Source organism: Polistes canadensis, unplaced genomic scaffold, assembly GCF_001313835.1.
Source record: "Polistes canadensis isolate GaletaPanama2010 unplaced genomic scaffold, ASM131383v1 scaffold_46, whole genome shotgun sequence".
Lineage (NCBI taxonomy): Eukaryota > Metazoa > Arthropoda > Insecta > Hymenoptera > Vespidae > Polistes > Polistes canadensis.
In genome coordinates this window covers 530,492-544,044 of record NW_014569593.1, presented here as the reverse complement: position 1 = coordinate 544,044, position 13,553 = coordinate 530,492, and the positions used below count along the sequence as shown (strand labels likewise).

Genomic DNA, 13,553 nt, shown 5'->3' with positions numbered 1-13,553 from the left:
AATGCTAAAACATATATTTCAAACATTTTTATCTATGTAAACTTTAACGCTTTTTCATACAAAAACGTTGCACACCTAACATGGCTTCTTTATAATTAAGTTTTAATCGGATGTTTCTTAAGTTTCAATTGAAAAGCTTTAAACCAAAAGCTTTTATCCTATTTGTGTAAGAATAATTTACTATAAATATAAATATTCAAGATTTCGAAATCATTCTTTTATTGTTCTATAATCCTTAAAATACTGTTAGTATAGATCATATTTCGATATATATATATATATACATTAAATAGAATTAGACGCGTTTTTATGAAATATTTTGCACATACAAATGAATTTCTTACCGTATACGAATACGTTTAAAATAAAATAATAATTTCTTTATATCTGCAGCTTTTATTATTCAAACATGAATAAAACTTAAACATACTGATAAAGTACCTATATAAATACATAAATATCGATCAAATATTTAGAGTTTTTTAATAATTACTTGACTGTTTGTATAATATGCTTATAATATTACATACCATATATATTTTCATTATTAAAGTAAGGAGCAATAATATTAATAACATCATCAATTCTATCATTCATTCAATTGTCATAAAGTGCACAACGGTGATTTTATAAATGATATATTGACAGGAAACTTGGAAGGGGGGAGAAAAAAACAAAGAAAAACAAAATAAATATACGTAATTCCTAATTACAATTTTCAAAATGAAATATTAATTGTCAGGAACAAAAAGCATCACAGATGTGAATGCTATCACTTTACAAGAAAGTAAGTAATCGTAACGAATTAATTTCTGAAGATGAAAACTGCTTATACATTTTACATTAAATGACTTATCTTATCTTTATCTAACTTGATTGAAATAATAACAACGATTTGAATACAACAACTAAATTACACAAATAAAATGATTATATCGACAATATTCAATCTTATAAAAAAAAAAAAGATTAATAAACATTATGATACATTTAGTTTTTGAGTAAGACAATAAGAAATATTTTGAAACAAAATCGAAGGCTTTACACGTAAAACTAAGTCAAGTGGTAACTGTTCTTTTGTGTTCCTTCTATTGCCCATAAATAGGATCACATGTAAAATGCTAATTCTTCGTAGCAATAAAGATTTGCTTTACACTTTTCCCTTCTTTCACTTATTATTTACTCTTTAGAAAAAAGTATAGAGTTAAAACAAAATGATAACAAGTAAAAGCCTACTACGCGTTGTTTAGTAAAGAATTTTAATACAGTGGAATGTTCCAGGTATCTTCTTAGTTTCAATCTCGAGATGCACCAATGATGGTAAGGATATCCAAGAAAATATTAATAACATCTAAATATAAATTTAATGCTGCAAAAATGTACTCCTCAGGAGAAGTAGAATACTTATGTTTACCTCCAATTATCATTTGGGTATCATAGATCAAATAGAATGAGAAAATTAGTGCACCCAATGATGCATAAACAAGTTGTACAGTTTTACCAGGCCAGATCATAGCAATAATACCGAATATAATCAAGACGACAAGAGCTATGAATAAAATAGTATGACAACCAGTGAAATCATATTTCGTTTGGAACGCAAAAATTGTTAGCGCCAAACAAACAGCTGCTGTAATTCCCACTGCCATTAATACCTATAAAGCGAAAAAACCATATATTAACAATCCTAAATTAATTCTATGATAAAGATTATTGCAGCTTACTTCTTCCGATCTGTAAGTGGATGCAGCCATCGCTAATAAGACTCCCTCGGCTATTGTAAATAAGAAAAGAAATATAAAATTCATTGGAGCTTTACGTCTAACACTGGTACAACAAGCCATGCAAATGATCAAAATTATGGTAGCAGCAAAACAAATCCAAAATATTTCTCTATGTGCCATCGCCCATTTTTGCGTTGGTTTGTGGTACAAAAATATAGCTATCAATGACAGGGTAATCAATAGCTGAGTCATTAGAATTGAGTAGACTTTTCTGTAAATAAAAAGAAAAGAATGAATAATTTCATTTGCCATGATCAACAAGACCGATCAATAATACTTATCTAAATGCATACCTAATAAACCCATTTCTTATTGATTTATCATTAAAATCAAATCCCTTTATTTCGTCTTGTAAGGGATCTTCCACATAACTTGACCCATACATTCCTGGTTGTGGAGTTACACCGAATGGTGTTCCGGTAGGAGGTGGAACTTGACCGTAGGGTGGTACACCTGGTGGTGGTATACCTGGTGGTTGTATAAATCCTGGTTCTAAAATAAAAGAAAAATAAAATATAATAAAAATAACTGTTTAATAACATATCTATTAAACAAATTTGAACATACGTGGTGGAATATTTCCAGCCGAATAAGGAGGTGGATATCCTTCTTGTGGTGGTGGTGGATAACCAGGATTTTGTGGTGGATAAGGAAAACCTATACAACAAACATTAAAAAACATGAATGAAAATATTACAGTATTTTTGTTAACAGTACCCTCTATTTTATACTATAAGCATGCATTATTGTGAATAATTATTATTACATAATTGTGATAAACATTATATTATATTGCGTGCCATTTTATACGGATATGAATAACATCTATGTTTCTTGCAGGACCATGTTATTCATACATGTATAATAAATATAATTTATTAATTAATAATAATACTATGTCTTTATAGAAATTATATTTGCAAATCGATTATATCATTATGAAGGAAATTTTAGCATATGTTGCATTAATATTTTCAATTTAATTAAAAGAATATTCTTTTCTTTTATAGGGTTGTAAGATGTTAATATATATTTTATATATATATATTAAATATAATTTACAGATTATATAAATAAGAAAAAATAAATGTGATATTTTTTCAACGAAATTTGTTAATCTTAATGAATATGAATCCATCTAAATATGAGACGATTATTGCATTTTTTTTACTATTAACAATAAGTATCTTTTTTTATTCTTATGATATGTACAATAGAACGTCAATTATTCGAAACGTTGATTATCTGAATATCCGTTTATCTGAGTATATAATGAGTCATGTATATACGTACTTCAGCTATGTATTTAGCAATTATTTATTTTATGAGACATGTATCTTAGCTGTTTCAAATCTCTAAGTTTTAAATCTTGTCTGAATTTAGTGAGTTCATATGTATAAATTTCATTTATATGATGAGTATTAAAAGAATGTTGAAATTAGAACATAATCTGGATATGCATTGAAATATCCATTGAATATTATCTTGGAATGAGCAAAACGTTAAAATGAAATAAATGTTGTACAAATTTTGTATATATTGATGAAAAGAATTCTCAATTTAGCAATATCTAAGAATGTCAAATTTTTTATATTGCACTTTCCTTGTTATTAGATACGTATTAGTTTTATAGACCGTTCAAATTAAATTTATTTTCAAATTAATTCGGATAATTAACGTTCTACTGTATGTATGCATATATACATAAGAATGTTATAAAGATGATATGAAGTGACAAATGCCGCTTGAAGCAAGAATTGTAGTGAATTTTTCTGTGGGCTGTGTTCATATGCTGTATTAATACATAAAATTACTGCAAAACAAGAAAAATAGTTTTGGTAACATAAAGAAAAAATTAAAACCTTGTTGCCCTGGATAGTATCCTGCACCTGGTGTGTTCCAAGTAGTCATCTTTTTGCTTGTATTAGCTGAAAAATAATCTATGATTACAACAAGTTGATATTATAAGATATAGTAAGAAAACTGCTGCCTTAAACAGGTAAAATAATAATATACTAATATAAATATATCGTCAAACATTTATATAGTATTGTATTATATATATATGTGTGTGTTTATGCGTATGTATGAATGTGTGTATGCGTATGTATGGAATATAGTCTAAAAGTTAAAAATAAAAAATCAGCTAACAAATTCTTGAAAAAATACTTATTTATCTTATCTCTAATATGATGTTCCTTTTATTTTACAGATAACACTCATAACGTAGAATACGTCATCATATGAAAACATCTATCATTAACGTATTACGTGCGTTTTATTAAAATAATTTAATGTATCAAATTATAACGCATGAGGAAAACACGTTTTTCGTTGTATAATACCATATTAATTATTAGCAACACCGATGACGACACGATGATGACAAGGACGACAACTATGTAAACATTAAATATTAAGATGAATATATACAAATCGTACGTAATCGGTCTATATATTCAAAGTTAACGAAATACTTATGCAGTTATCATTTAATAATAAAAACGAAATTTTCAAGATTAAGTCTCATAGATCGAATATATTTCCTGGTAATATTTCAGGGAAGTATTGACTTTTAACGTAAAGCTAAATAACGAGATTGGTCTAGAAAAATACCGGAAATAGTATGTGATAAGTTTAATTAGCATCGATATAATTCTATGTTATATTTAATCATTACGACACATTGAGCAACAGTGCAACCTTGCAACATTCGATAAATAGATAATCAAATGTTAGATAGAACCTATGCGTTTAAAAAATGACAGCAAGTATTATATATCAATTCGATGCGTCATACCACTTTCTAGAAATAGTTACAATCAATAATAAAGCACATTCATATGCCGAATATGATTGATTTTATTTACCTCTCTTTAATTTGGATTTGACAACTGTTCTTGATAAAAACGAGATGTTAACCGGTGAAAAATTAATAACTTGTTAGAAAATGATTTAAACGAAATTACTTTAAAACTTTTATCGCACAATATAATTGTTAATATACGTATATATGTCTTCCAACGTTACACAACGAACAACACGCTTCGACAAGTTCCGATACTATTCTACCTAAAAGTAACTATTATCAAGTATGGCAAACTTCAGGGTATGACGCATCTAGTTTCTGAAAAGCGCTTGCGTAATGTATTTAACAAAAAGAAGAATATCTTATTATATTTAGGTTATATACGTGTGTATTTACCTACTCATAAGGGAGACTTAAAATTTATGATCTCATGAGTCAAAGAATAAAATCAATAAATTAAGAATTTCTCAGTGCAATCGAATAGACAATCACTTTCTGCAATAACTCTGTTCTCATTGGTGAACGTGTTGCATTAAATATTTAATACGATTATTCATTTATATCGTTTATGTTCGATCGATTTTTTTTATCTATATATTATTTATAATTAAATATTATTAATAATTAATTATAATTTTGTTTTAATAAAACATCATAATAACAAAGATGAATAGAACAATATTTCCTTTTTTATTATTGGTTCTTCGAATTAAGGTTTGAGAATCTAGTGACATTTCTATACATTATCACTAGATCCATGCATTGTCATCATTATTATAATAGTTTTAATATCACGTGTGTTTTAGATTTTATTTGAATTTATATTATGAATTCAAAGTATATTTATATTATTTGTATGAATTCATAAAAAAATGAATGAAATGAGGATACATAACGTAAGATTTTACGAATTAAAACCCAAATCTGCTACTTGCCTATATCATGAATCAGAAACTAAAAAATTAGCACTAGCCAGGTTAGTTTTTATTATTTAAATATTTTATACGAGTTTTAACAATAATTCTAATATATTATTCTTGTTGTTTATAGAAATAATAATTCTATAGAGCTATGGAATGTTGAGAATGCTCCATTCATCGAGTGTGTTATTCCTGGTGATGAAGATAATTCTATAGAAAGCATTCTTTTGATCGGCTCAAGATTGTTTTCGACCGGTCTTCATGGCCTAGTTGTAGAATATAATTTAGCAACATTACAGATCAAATATCAGGTATCGGTTACTGGTGGAGCAGCATGGTGCATGGATATTAATCAACAAAAAACACTTATTGCAATTGGTACGGAAGATGGATACATTAATACTTTTCACATCACTGAAGATACATTAATTTATGAACGGATATTTGACAAACAAAATGGGAGAATTCTATGTATTAAATGGGATAATACAGGAGAAATGATATTCACTGGATCAACGGATACGGTGAGAGTTTGGAGTACCGTTTCTGGACATGCAATTCATAAAATGACTACATCTAGAAAAGAAATAAGAAAAGATACTATTGTATGGTGTCTTGCAGTAACAGATGATAATTTAATTATTTCTGGCGACTCTCGTGGATTTTTATCCTTTTGGGATCCTTATATGGGTACTTTAATCGAGTCTCATGAAAGTCATACTGCAGATATATTGGCAGTCACATTATCTCGTGAAAAGAATGTTGTATATTGCGCAGGAGTTGATCCAGTTGTAAGAAGTTTTTGTAAAGTTACTCTAAAGTCCAGCGGAAAGTCACATTGGGTTAAAGGAATAGAAAGAAGATTACATTCCCACGATGTTAGAGCTTTAGTAGATGCTGATGGTAAATTATATTCTGCCGGAGTCGATGGATATTTATCTCAATCGAGTTATCCTCCAAAGGTACTTGTCAAATATCCACCCTTACTGCAGCCACCTTCTGTTGTTTTATGTAAGAAGTCCAAATGTGTATTGTTGTGTTATTCGAATTATCTTGAATTATGGAGATTAGGATCTTCTGTTCAAACTGCTTCAGAAACTGTAAAAGTTGGCATGTTACATCAATTAGACAATGAACCGATAAAATTATTAGAACTTAAAACTAAAGGAGATGAAAGTATTTTATCCTATGCTATTAGTAAGGATTCAAAAACTATAGTGTATTCAACGAATACTCATGTCAGAGTATTCAATTTTGACGTAGTGCAGGGAGATGCTATATTATCACGGAATGATACAGATATAACTGTAAAAAGAATACAAAAAATGTTGTTCAGTCCAAATGGTCATCTATTAGCAACAATTAACAATGATGGAAATAAGAACATAGTAACGATATATAAATTAAGTAAAAAAAGTTTGAGACACATTGGATCATTTCATACAATGAATGAATCTATTGTAAATGTTAATCTAGTATGTTTTTCACCGGATAATAAATATTTAATATGTTCTGACCGTCAAGGTAGTATTGCAGTGTATATAGTCAATGGAGATCTTACACAAGAATCTCTTCAACCATGGCGACTGCCTAGTTATAGTTGTCCACCAACAGCAATGGCCGTACATAAAGATACTTTAAATCTTGTCATTGTATACTCTGATCATAAGGTAAGAAAAATAAAATTGTAGCTAAAAAATATAACATAATAATAACAGTATTATCGTTATATTGCAATTGTAAGCTTAAGAGCTTATATTATATATAAATTTAACTTTAATATAACATACTTTAATCTCATATCGAACATTATACTTTTAGATCGTTGAATATAATTTAATTAAAAAACAGTACACTCAATTTTCAAATAATTTACAAAGTCGTATGCCGAAACAATGGTTGGCACGTCCGTTTCCAATAATAAACATTTGTTTTGATCCATACAATGAGAATATTATAATCATGCACGATGATTCTAACGTTTATATAATAAATAAGGAAAACGAATCGCTGGAAAAAGAAGCGAAAATTCCAAAGTGTGAAAATGACGACACTACGGAAGATAGCAGCTCTGCATTGAGTTCACAATCGCAACATGCTTTCAAAGTTGCTAAAAAGTATAAGGTAATATTTAATTTTAATTTTAATTAATTCTTTATCGTTATTGTCTTACAAGAAGTTATGTGTGTATTTTTTACAGCACCTTGTCTATTTGAACTGGTTGAACGATCAAGAAATGGTCGCGGTTGAAGTGAATCCGATGGCATTGCTCGAAAAATTGCCACCCCCGTTAAAACAAAAGTGGTTTGGCATATAAATAAAAAAAAAATCCATGGAAACTTTCGGTATAGTAAAATTGAAAACATTATTTTTTATAAGATTATTCGTCAAGTCAAAATGCATTTACACATATGCAACAGCTTAATAATTATATCTGTGTTTCAAATTCTATCTTCTTATTAATATTTACCGTTACATCTTCATCTTATTATTAATTGAAATCTATATGTATATATAGATATACAAACAAGAATTGAATATTCGTTGCAGTAATTAATATGCCAGTTGATCAGTTGATTGAGTACAAAATTATAAAGAATTATTCTTTTTTAAATTTATTTTATAATATAAATAATTGTAAAAAAAAATTAATTTTTAAAATCGTTTATTATATATATATATATATATATATATAACTTATTGCATTGTCGTAATTATTAGCACGTATACACACACACATACATATATATATATATACATATATATGTATACGTAAATACATTCAACCAAGATAAATGAATTTTTGTTGCGTTAGATAATTTTCTATTTCCGTGTAAGAACGAATGGTCCATTTTGGTGAAATATACATAGGACCGATGAATTCTAGATTGTATTCCATACGAGAAGATCTCCAGCCGACCATTGCGGACGCCGTTCTGGGAACGGCTGGKGAAGGTTTCAAGGGAATTGGTGAACATTTAGTCGGGTCTTCCGGCGGTTTTCGCTTGAAAGTATCCGCCGGAAGTGCCGCTTTTCTGCATTCTTCGGCCAGCACCTGCGGTCAGTGGCATTGGAACTCGTTGAAATTCGTGACCGGTCGGCCGCACGATTATACGCACGAGTATTTTTATGGTACCTTTTGAAAATATTCACTGGACAAACATTCGTATCTTGCCAACCATTTCCGTTCTGTTTCTCGTTCGGCTTTTATCACCTCTTTACTAAAATTTACAAAAATATTAAGGGATTTTCTGTTTTAAAAAAAAAACACTTAACTCTAACACACATAAGCTTTTCAACGTATACCTAATTTTGTCAGAAGTCACTGGATCTTTCGTACTATAATAACGTTTCACGTGAAACGTTCTATCAATTTTCTTACTTTCCTTGTAGTCTTGATTTTTTTCCGCCATTTTTTTTATTTTCTTCACTAGGGTACGTTTAATCAATTAATTACACTAATCAACAAATTTTAACTTATTTTTTTTTATAAATGGTTTAAAATATATCGATCCTCCCTAATCTCGGAGATGTTGAATTCAGTGAGAGAAATCGTTTAACTCTATCACGTTCTTTCAATTTTCAATATCCTAAGAAATATTTTAATGAAAAAGAAAAAGAATTTTAAATATATTTCACAAATTCACTTATAAACCTGACGTGTTTTAGCACATTTTAAAAGACAGATACGTATATTTTACGCATGAAATTATATTAATAATTGATATACAACACGTATTCTGCAAAATGGTTGTTAACTAGTGGTTATTACAGGTATTATACGCGACTCTCGTTTATCACCAACGAATAAATATCCTATCTATCTTGTTTGTTCGATATAGTTGTTAACCTGCGGCGTTGCTATCATAGACTCTCTTTGTCGCGAAATTTAAATTCTATTCTTGATATTAATTTTATCGAATGAAATTTAATCGAATTTTATTGAAAAAAAGAGAAAAAAAAAAAGAAAAAGAACAACTACAAAATTTCAATATATTTTTCTTCAACAAAGAATAAAGACATATTGAGAAATATGAAGACATCAATTGCTAACATTTAACATCGACCAATAGAGAGGCGCTAAATATAGATAAATCAAGGCATGTTCCTTAAGAAAAGCCGAAGCCGAAGCCGAAGGCTAAGGGATACCACCGTGGACTCGTAAATCGAGAAAGCGTTTAATCTTCGCCGCGGTTGTAACCCGTTGATAGCAGCGAGGCGAGCGAGGGCGTAGACTTGGTTTAAGCCTCTAGGAAATAATCAAAGCGGCGATATAAGCACCGACTAAGCTGGCTACGTGTTCTATGTGTTGGAAGTTACGAGTTACCTCTGTGTTATATCGGTGCGACTTCGAGGTGTAACACACGAAGGAAGCTCGAGGAAGGTCGCAAAAGAGGTGAAGGAAGAGGAGGAGGAGGAGGAGGAGGAGGGAGAGGAGGAGGAGGAGACGTCGATAGGGTACTCTTTCTCTTTCCCTTTCTCCCCTCTCTCTTCCTCTTTCTCACGAGCGAACATAAATGGTAAGAGGAAGAGAGGAGAAGTGGAGAAGGAGGATGAGGAAGAAGAAGAAGAAGAGGAGGAGTGGATCTGCAGAGTGCAATGCGCCGAGATTACGACTAATCTGCGCCCGAGACCGCTCGGAAGCGTAGTTTCTGTAAGTTACATTGCTTAAAGCGTCAGCTCGTTGAACCCCTCGAACTTCGACGACGGCTACAACCTCCAAGCTTCCTCCTTTAACTCTCTCCTCTTCCTAGTAAGTATACCTTTCTCGTTCTCTCGTTCTTCTTGCTCTCTCATTCCCTTCTCTGTTCGACTTTATGGTCGCCGTAGCATTAGCGAGGACCGATTCCTCTGGGAAAATTGCGTTCTCGAAACTCACCAAGTTCGACGTCGTACGCACCTGACTCGTGTTCTTCCTTCCTTCCTATCTTCCTACCTTCCTACCTTAATTCTTGCCTCTCTCCCGAGTCCTGCCCAGAGAGAAACTTTGTGTTCTCTCCTTCTCTCTTATACTCCGAGTACTTGGAGAGATGGACAAGAGAGAGTTTCTTTGAAGGTCGAGTCTAAGGCGATTTTCTCGGTTTAATCTCGTAACGATACCGTCTGAGAAAGTGCGTGCTCTTTTCGTGGTTCCCCCAAGAGTTAGAAGTTACGATCCCGTTAACAAACACCACCCCTAAAGTTAACATTTTAGCCCCGGGAATTCAATTATTCTCTAAGAACGATCGAATCGAATCGTGTTTTAATTAAATTTCAAGACATTAGAATTAAATGTATTTCTCCTTTACAGAAAGAGAAATATTATCGCGCGTTAAATTATTTATTTAATAGGATATTAAACGATCGAAACACTGACCTGACCCCACACGATCGGTGATGGTTTAACAGCTTTGGTAGAATGGTAACAACTAACAATTCATTGTTAGTTGTACAACTGTATCTCTTGGGGTGAGTTTAACACAGAATGACTAGCTGGATAGTAGATGGAGAAAGAGAGAGAGAAAGAGAAAGAGAGAGTGCAACGAGAGAGATGGGCCAAGAAAATGGAGGAGAAGAGAAGGAATAGTGGAAGTTGGTAGGTTAGAGCGAACGTAGAAAGACACGGTGGGGTTTGCTGTAAATTACAAGCAGCAGTGCGCCAAGCCGCCTACTGTCTCTCTCTCTCTCTCTCTCTCTCTCTTCTCTGGTGTGGCGCAGGGGTGTCTAGACGTATAGATAATGCCGAGTTTGTGCGGGGCAGCGCAAGCTAGACGGTCCCTGGTTCATCCAGCCAGCCGAGCCAGCCAGCCAGCCAGCCAGCCAACCGGGCTAGGCTAGACACATCGACCATGCTCCGTTTCTCTCTCACTCTCTCACATACACGCATTCTAGCTCTATCTTTCCTCCCCCTACCCCTCCCCCTACCCCCTTCCTCCTTCTCCTTTCGTTCCATCTCTTTTCCCTCCACGAGAGAGCTTGTCGTATTCGCGCATCCGCGAATATATGCCCAACCGGATTTCCCATCGTCCTCGTTGCACCAGCACTACTAGCAACAGCAGCAGCAGCAACAGCAGCAGCAGCAGCAGCAGCAGTAGCAGTAGCAGCAGTAGTAGCACGAACCAAGTTCCTCTGGCATTCGGCACAGACAGGAGATGCAAATCCTCCAATAGCATCGCCCGAGAGATCCCAGATCCCATTGGCAGCGATCGTGACGTGGATGATTCACGAGCCTTTCATCTCTCTTTCTCTTTTTTTACTTCCTTACTTCATTCTTTCTTCATTTCTTTTTCTTCTTCTTCTTCTTCTTCAACTTCATCTTCATCTTCTTTTTCTTATTTTTCTCTTTAGGTAATTCGCCGAACAATTTTGTTCTCTGCATAACTTCTCTTCGAATTATTCTGTAATACATCTTTCGAGATTGTAAAGAAAAAAAGAAAAGAAAGAAGGTAAACGATTCATTGATATTTTCTATTCACTGATCAAAATCCATGGATATATTATAGTACCTACCTGTATATATATATACGTATGTATATATAATCGGTTTGAGGATTTTTACGAGTCTCGAGTTTCCAGTCAGAGTGGAAAAGATGGGAAGGGTGAGAGGGTGGACTGTTTATCGGAGCAAGCTATTATGAAGGATTAAGGGTATCGTGCACTCCACCAAACCCTCTCAACCTTGTCGGCTCTAGTCGCCACCGTTCCTCTCACTCTTCTTTCCCTCTCTATTCCTTTCTATTTCTATCTCCATTCCGCTCGAAACACCCAAACCTCGTCGCTACCCTTTCGTTTGGTCCTCCACCACCACCACCACCACCACCACCACTACCACATTCCCTTTGCCCTTCTCCGCTTCGTCTATCCCTCTATATCCCTTGCCCCCTCCCCACTCCCCCCTCTCTATCCCCCACCCCCCAACCTCTTCTCTCTAACCACCGTAGTGTTTTAATCGGCAGACTGCAATGCATAAATCCCCGTTAAATAATACGGCAGTTAACAGTGCCATTAAGCCGTTCGAGATACCGCAAAACCGGTAGGGCGCCGGTATGCGCGAAGTCTGTATTTATCGGCGGCCGACGCGACGGTGCTAGGAAATATTGTTCGCCGTTCGTTTTCTATAGTACTCGATTCGTTCTCAGCGATTGAGTTTAAAGAGAGAACGCAAAAATTCTATCTCACCCGTATATGTATATGGGGGGGGGGGGTGTTTGTCTATAACAGAGAATAGTCTAGCCTTAGTCTAGTATATTTGACACTTTTTCTTTCGTATTTTTATTTCTTTTAAGTCTAGGTAGAAACCAGCTTCGATATATTCTATGTATATGTATTATTTTTGTATGTGTGTGTATGGGTGTGTGTATGTGTTGTAAGAAAAAGGTAGCGACGTACGTTTCTAGACATTCTCTCCCTTCTACTTTTCTTTTTCTTTCTCATTTTCTTTTTCTTTTTCTTCAACCGAAGAAAGTCACCGGATTTAAGCACCTCTTTTACAACTCCGCAAGCTCGCTTTATATGTTTCAAAGCGGAAAGGGGGAAAGTATGTGTAATGAGCGCGAGGATTCCTTTGATACGCGTAACCAGGGCTTTGGAATATTTCAGAGAAATCTCTTAAGGCTTCAGACGGGATACAAATAAGAGGACTCGAAGGAGAAGGAGAGAGAGAGGGAAAATATATTTCCAGTTTTCGAGTTTGCTGAAAAATAAAGAAGAAGAAGAAGGGAAAAAAAACAAAGAAGTTAATTGGAAATTTGGTGGTAACGATTACAGAAAATCATCATCCGATATTTTATTAATCAACGTTTATTTAATTAAACTCTTTGTTCATTCTACCAATTTTTCGATATGTTCAAAATACAATTACGCTCGTACGTACGTATAAGAGGGAGAGAGAGAGAGAGAATCTAAACGTTAAGTTCGATCTATGCACGTTAATGGAAGTATCCAATCATTGTCCGAAATGCATTGAGAAGGGTGCATATAAATGGAAAGCCACGCAGAAAATACATTTTTTCCCGGACGCAACCTTGCAATACTATATTCCATTCAGAGTTTACATTTTTA

General features: G+C 33.1%; 3 protein-coding genes across 5 annotated transcripts; 1 reads left to right on the top strand and 2 right to left on the bottom strand.

Annotated features, from left to right (window-relative positions):
- Nucleotides 1-50: 50 nt before the first annotated feature.
- Nucleotides 51-4,867, bottom strand: LOC106785199 (protein lifeguard 1). Of its 2 annotated transcripts, XM_014745447.1 has the most exons (6): nt 4,655-4,867; nt 3,647-3,712; nt 2,352-2,441; nt 2,078-2,276; nt 1,725-1,995; nt 51-1,655 (listed from the first exon to the last, which is right to left on the bottom strand). In XM_014745447.1, the coding sequence occupies exons 2-6, from the start codon at nt 3,693-3,695 to the stop codon at nt 1,296-1,298; spliced, it is 969 nt and encodes a 322-aa protein (XP_014600933.1). In that variant the 5' UTR covers nt 3,696-3,712; nt 4,655-4,867; the 3' UTR covers nt 51-1,295. The 2 variants fall into 2 exon arrangements, with proteins under 2 accessions (XP_014600933.1, XP_014600934.1); XM_014745448.1 differs by lacking the exon at nt 3,647-3,712.
- A 487-nt stretch (nt 4,868-5,354) lies between these two features.
- On the top strand, nt 5,355-8,723 carry LOC106785230 (cirhin). Of its 2 annotated transcripts, XM_014745512.1 has the most exons (5): nt 5,355-5,569; nt 5,644-7,183; nt 7,335-7,637; nt 7,714-7,858; nt 8,401-8,723. In XM_014745512.1, exons 1-4 carry the CDS (start codon nt 5,466-5,468, stop codon nt 7,828-7,830), a joined length of 2,064 nt encoding a protein of 687 aa, XP_014600998.1. In that variant the 5' UTR covers nt 5,355-5,465; the 3' UTR covers nt 7,831-7,858; nt 8,401-8,723. The 2 variants fall into 2 exon arrangements, with proteins under 2 accessions (XP_014600998.1, XP_014600997.1); XM_014745511.1 differs by lacking the exon at nt 8,401-8,723 and having other exon boundaries at nt 7,714-7,938.
- Nucleotides 8,296-8,950, bottom strand: LOC106785156 (uncharacterized protein C20orf85 homolog). The gene is made up of 3 exons (XM_014745358.1): nt 8,820-8,950; nt 8,650-8,734; nt 8,296-8,568 (listed from the first exon to the last, which is right to left on the bottom strand). The coding sequence occupies exons 1-3, from the start codon at nt 8,924-8,926 to the stop codon at nt 8,296-8,298; spliced, it is 465 nt and encodes a 154-aa protein (XP_014600844.1). The 5' UTR covers nt 8,927-8,950.
- Nucleotides 8,951-13,553: the final 4,603 nt, after the last annotated feature.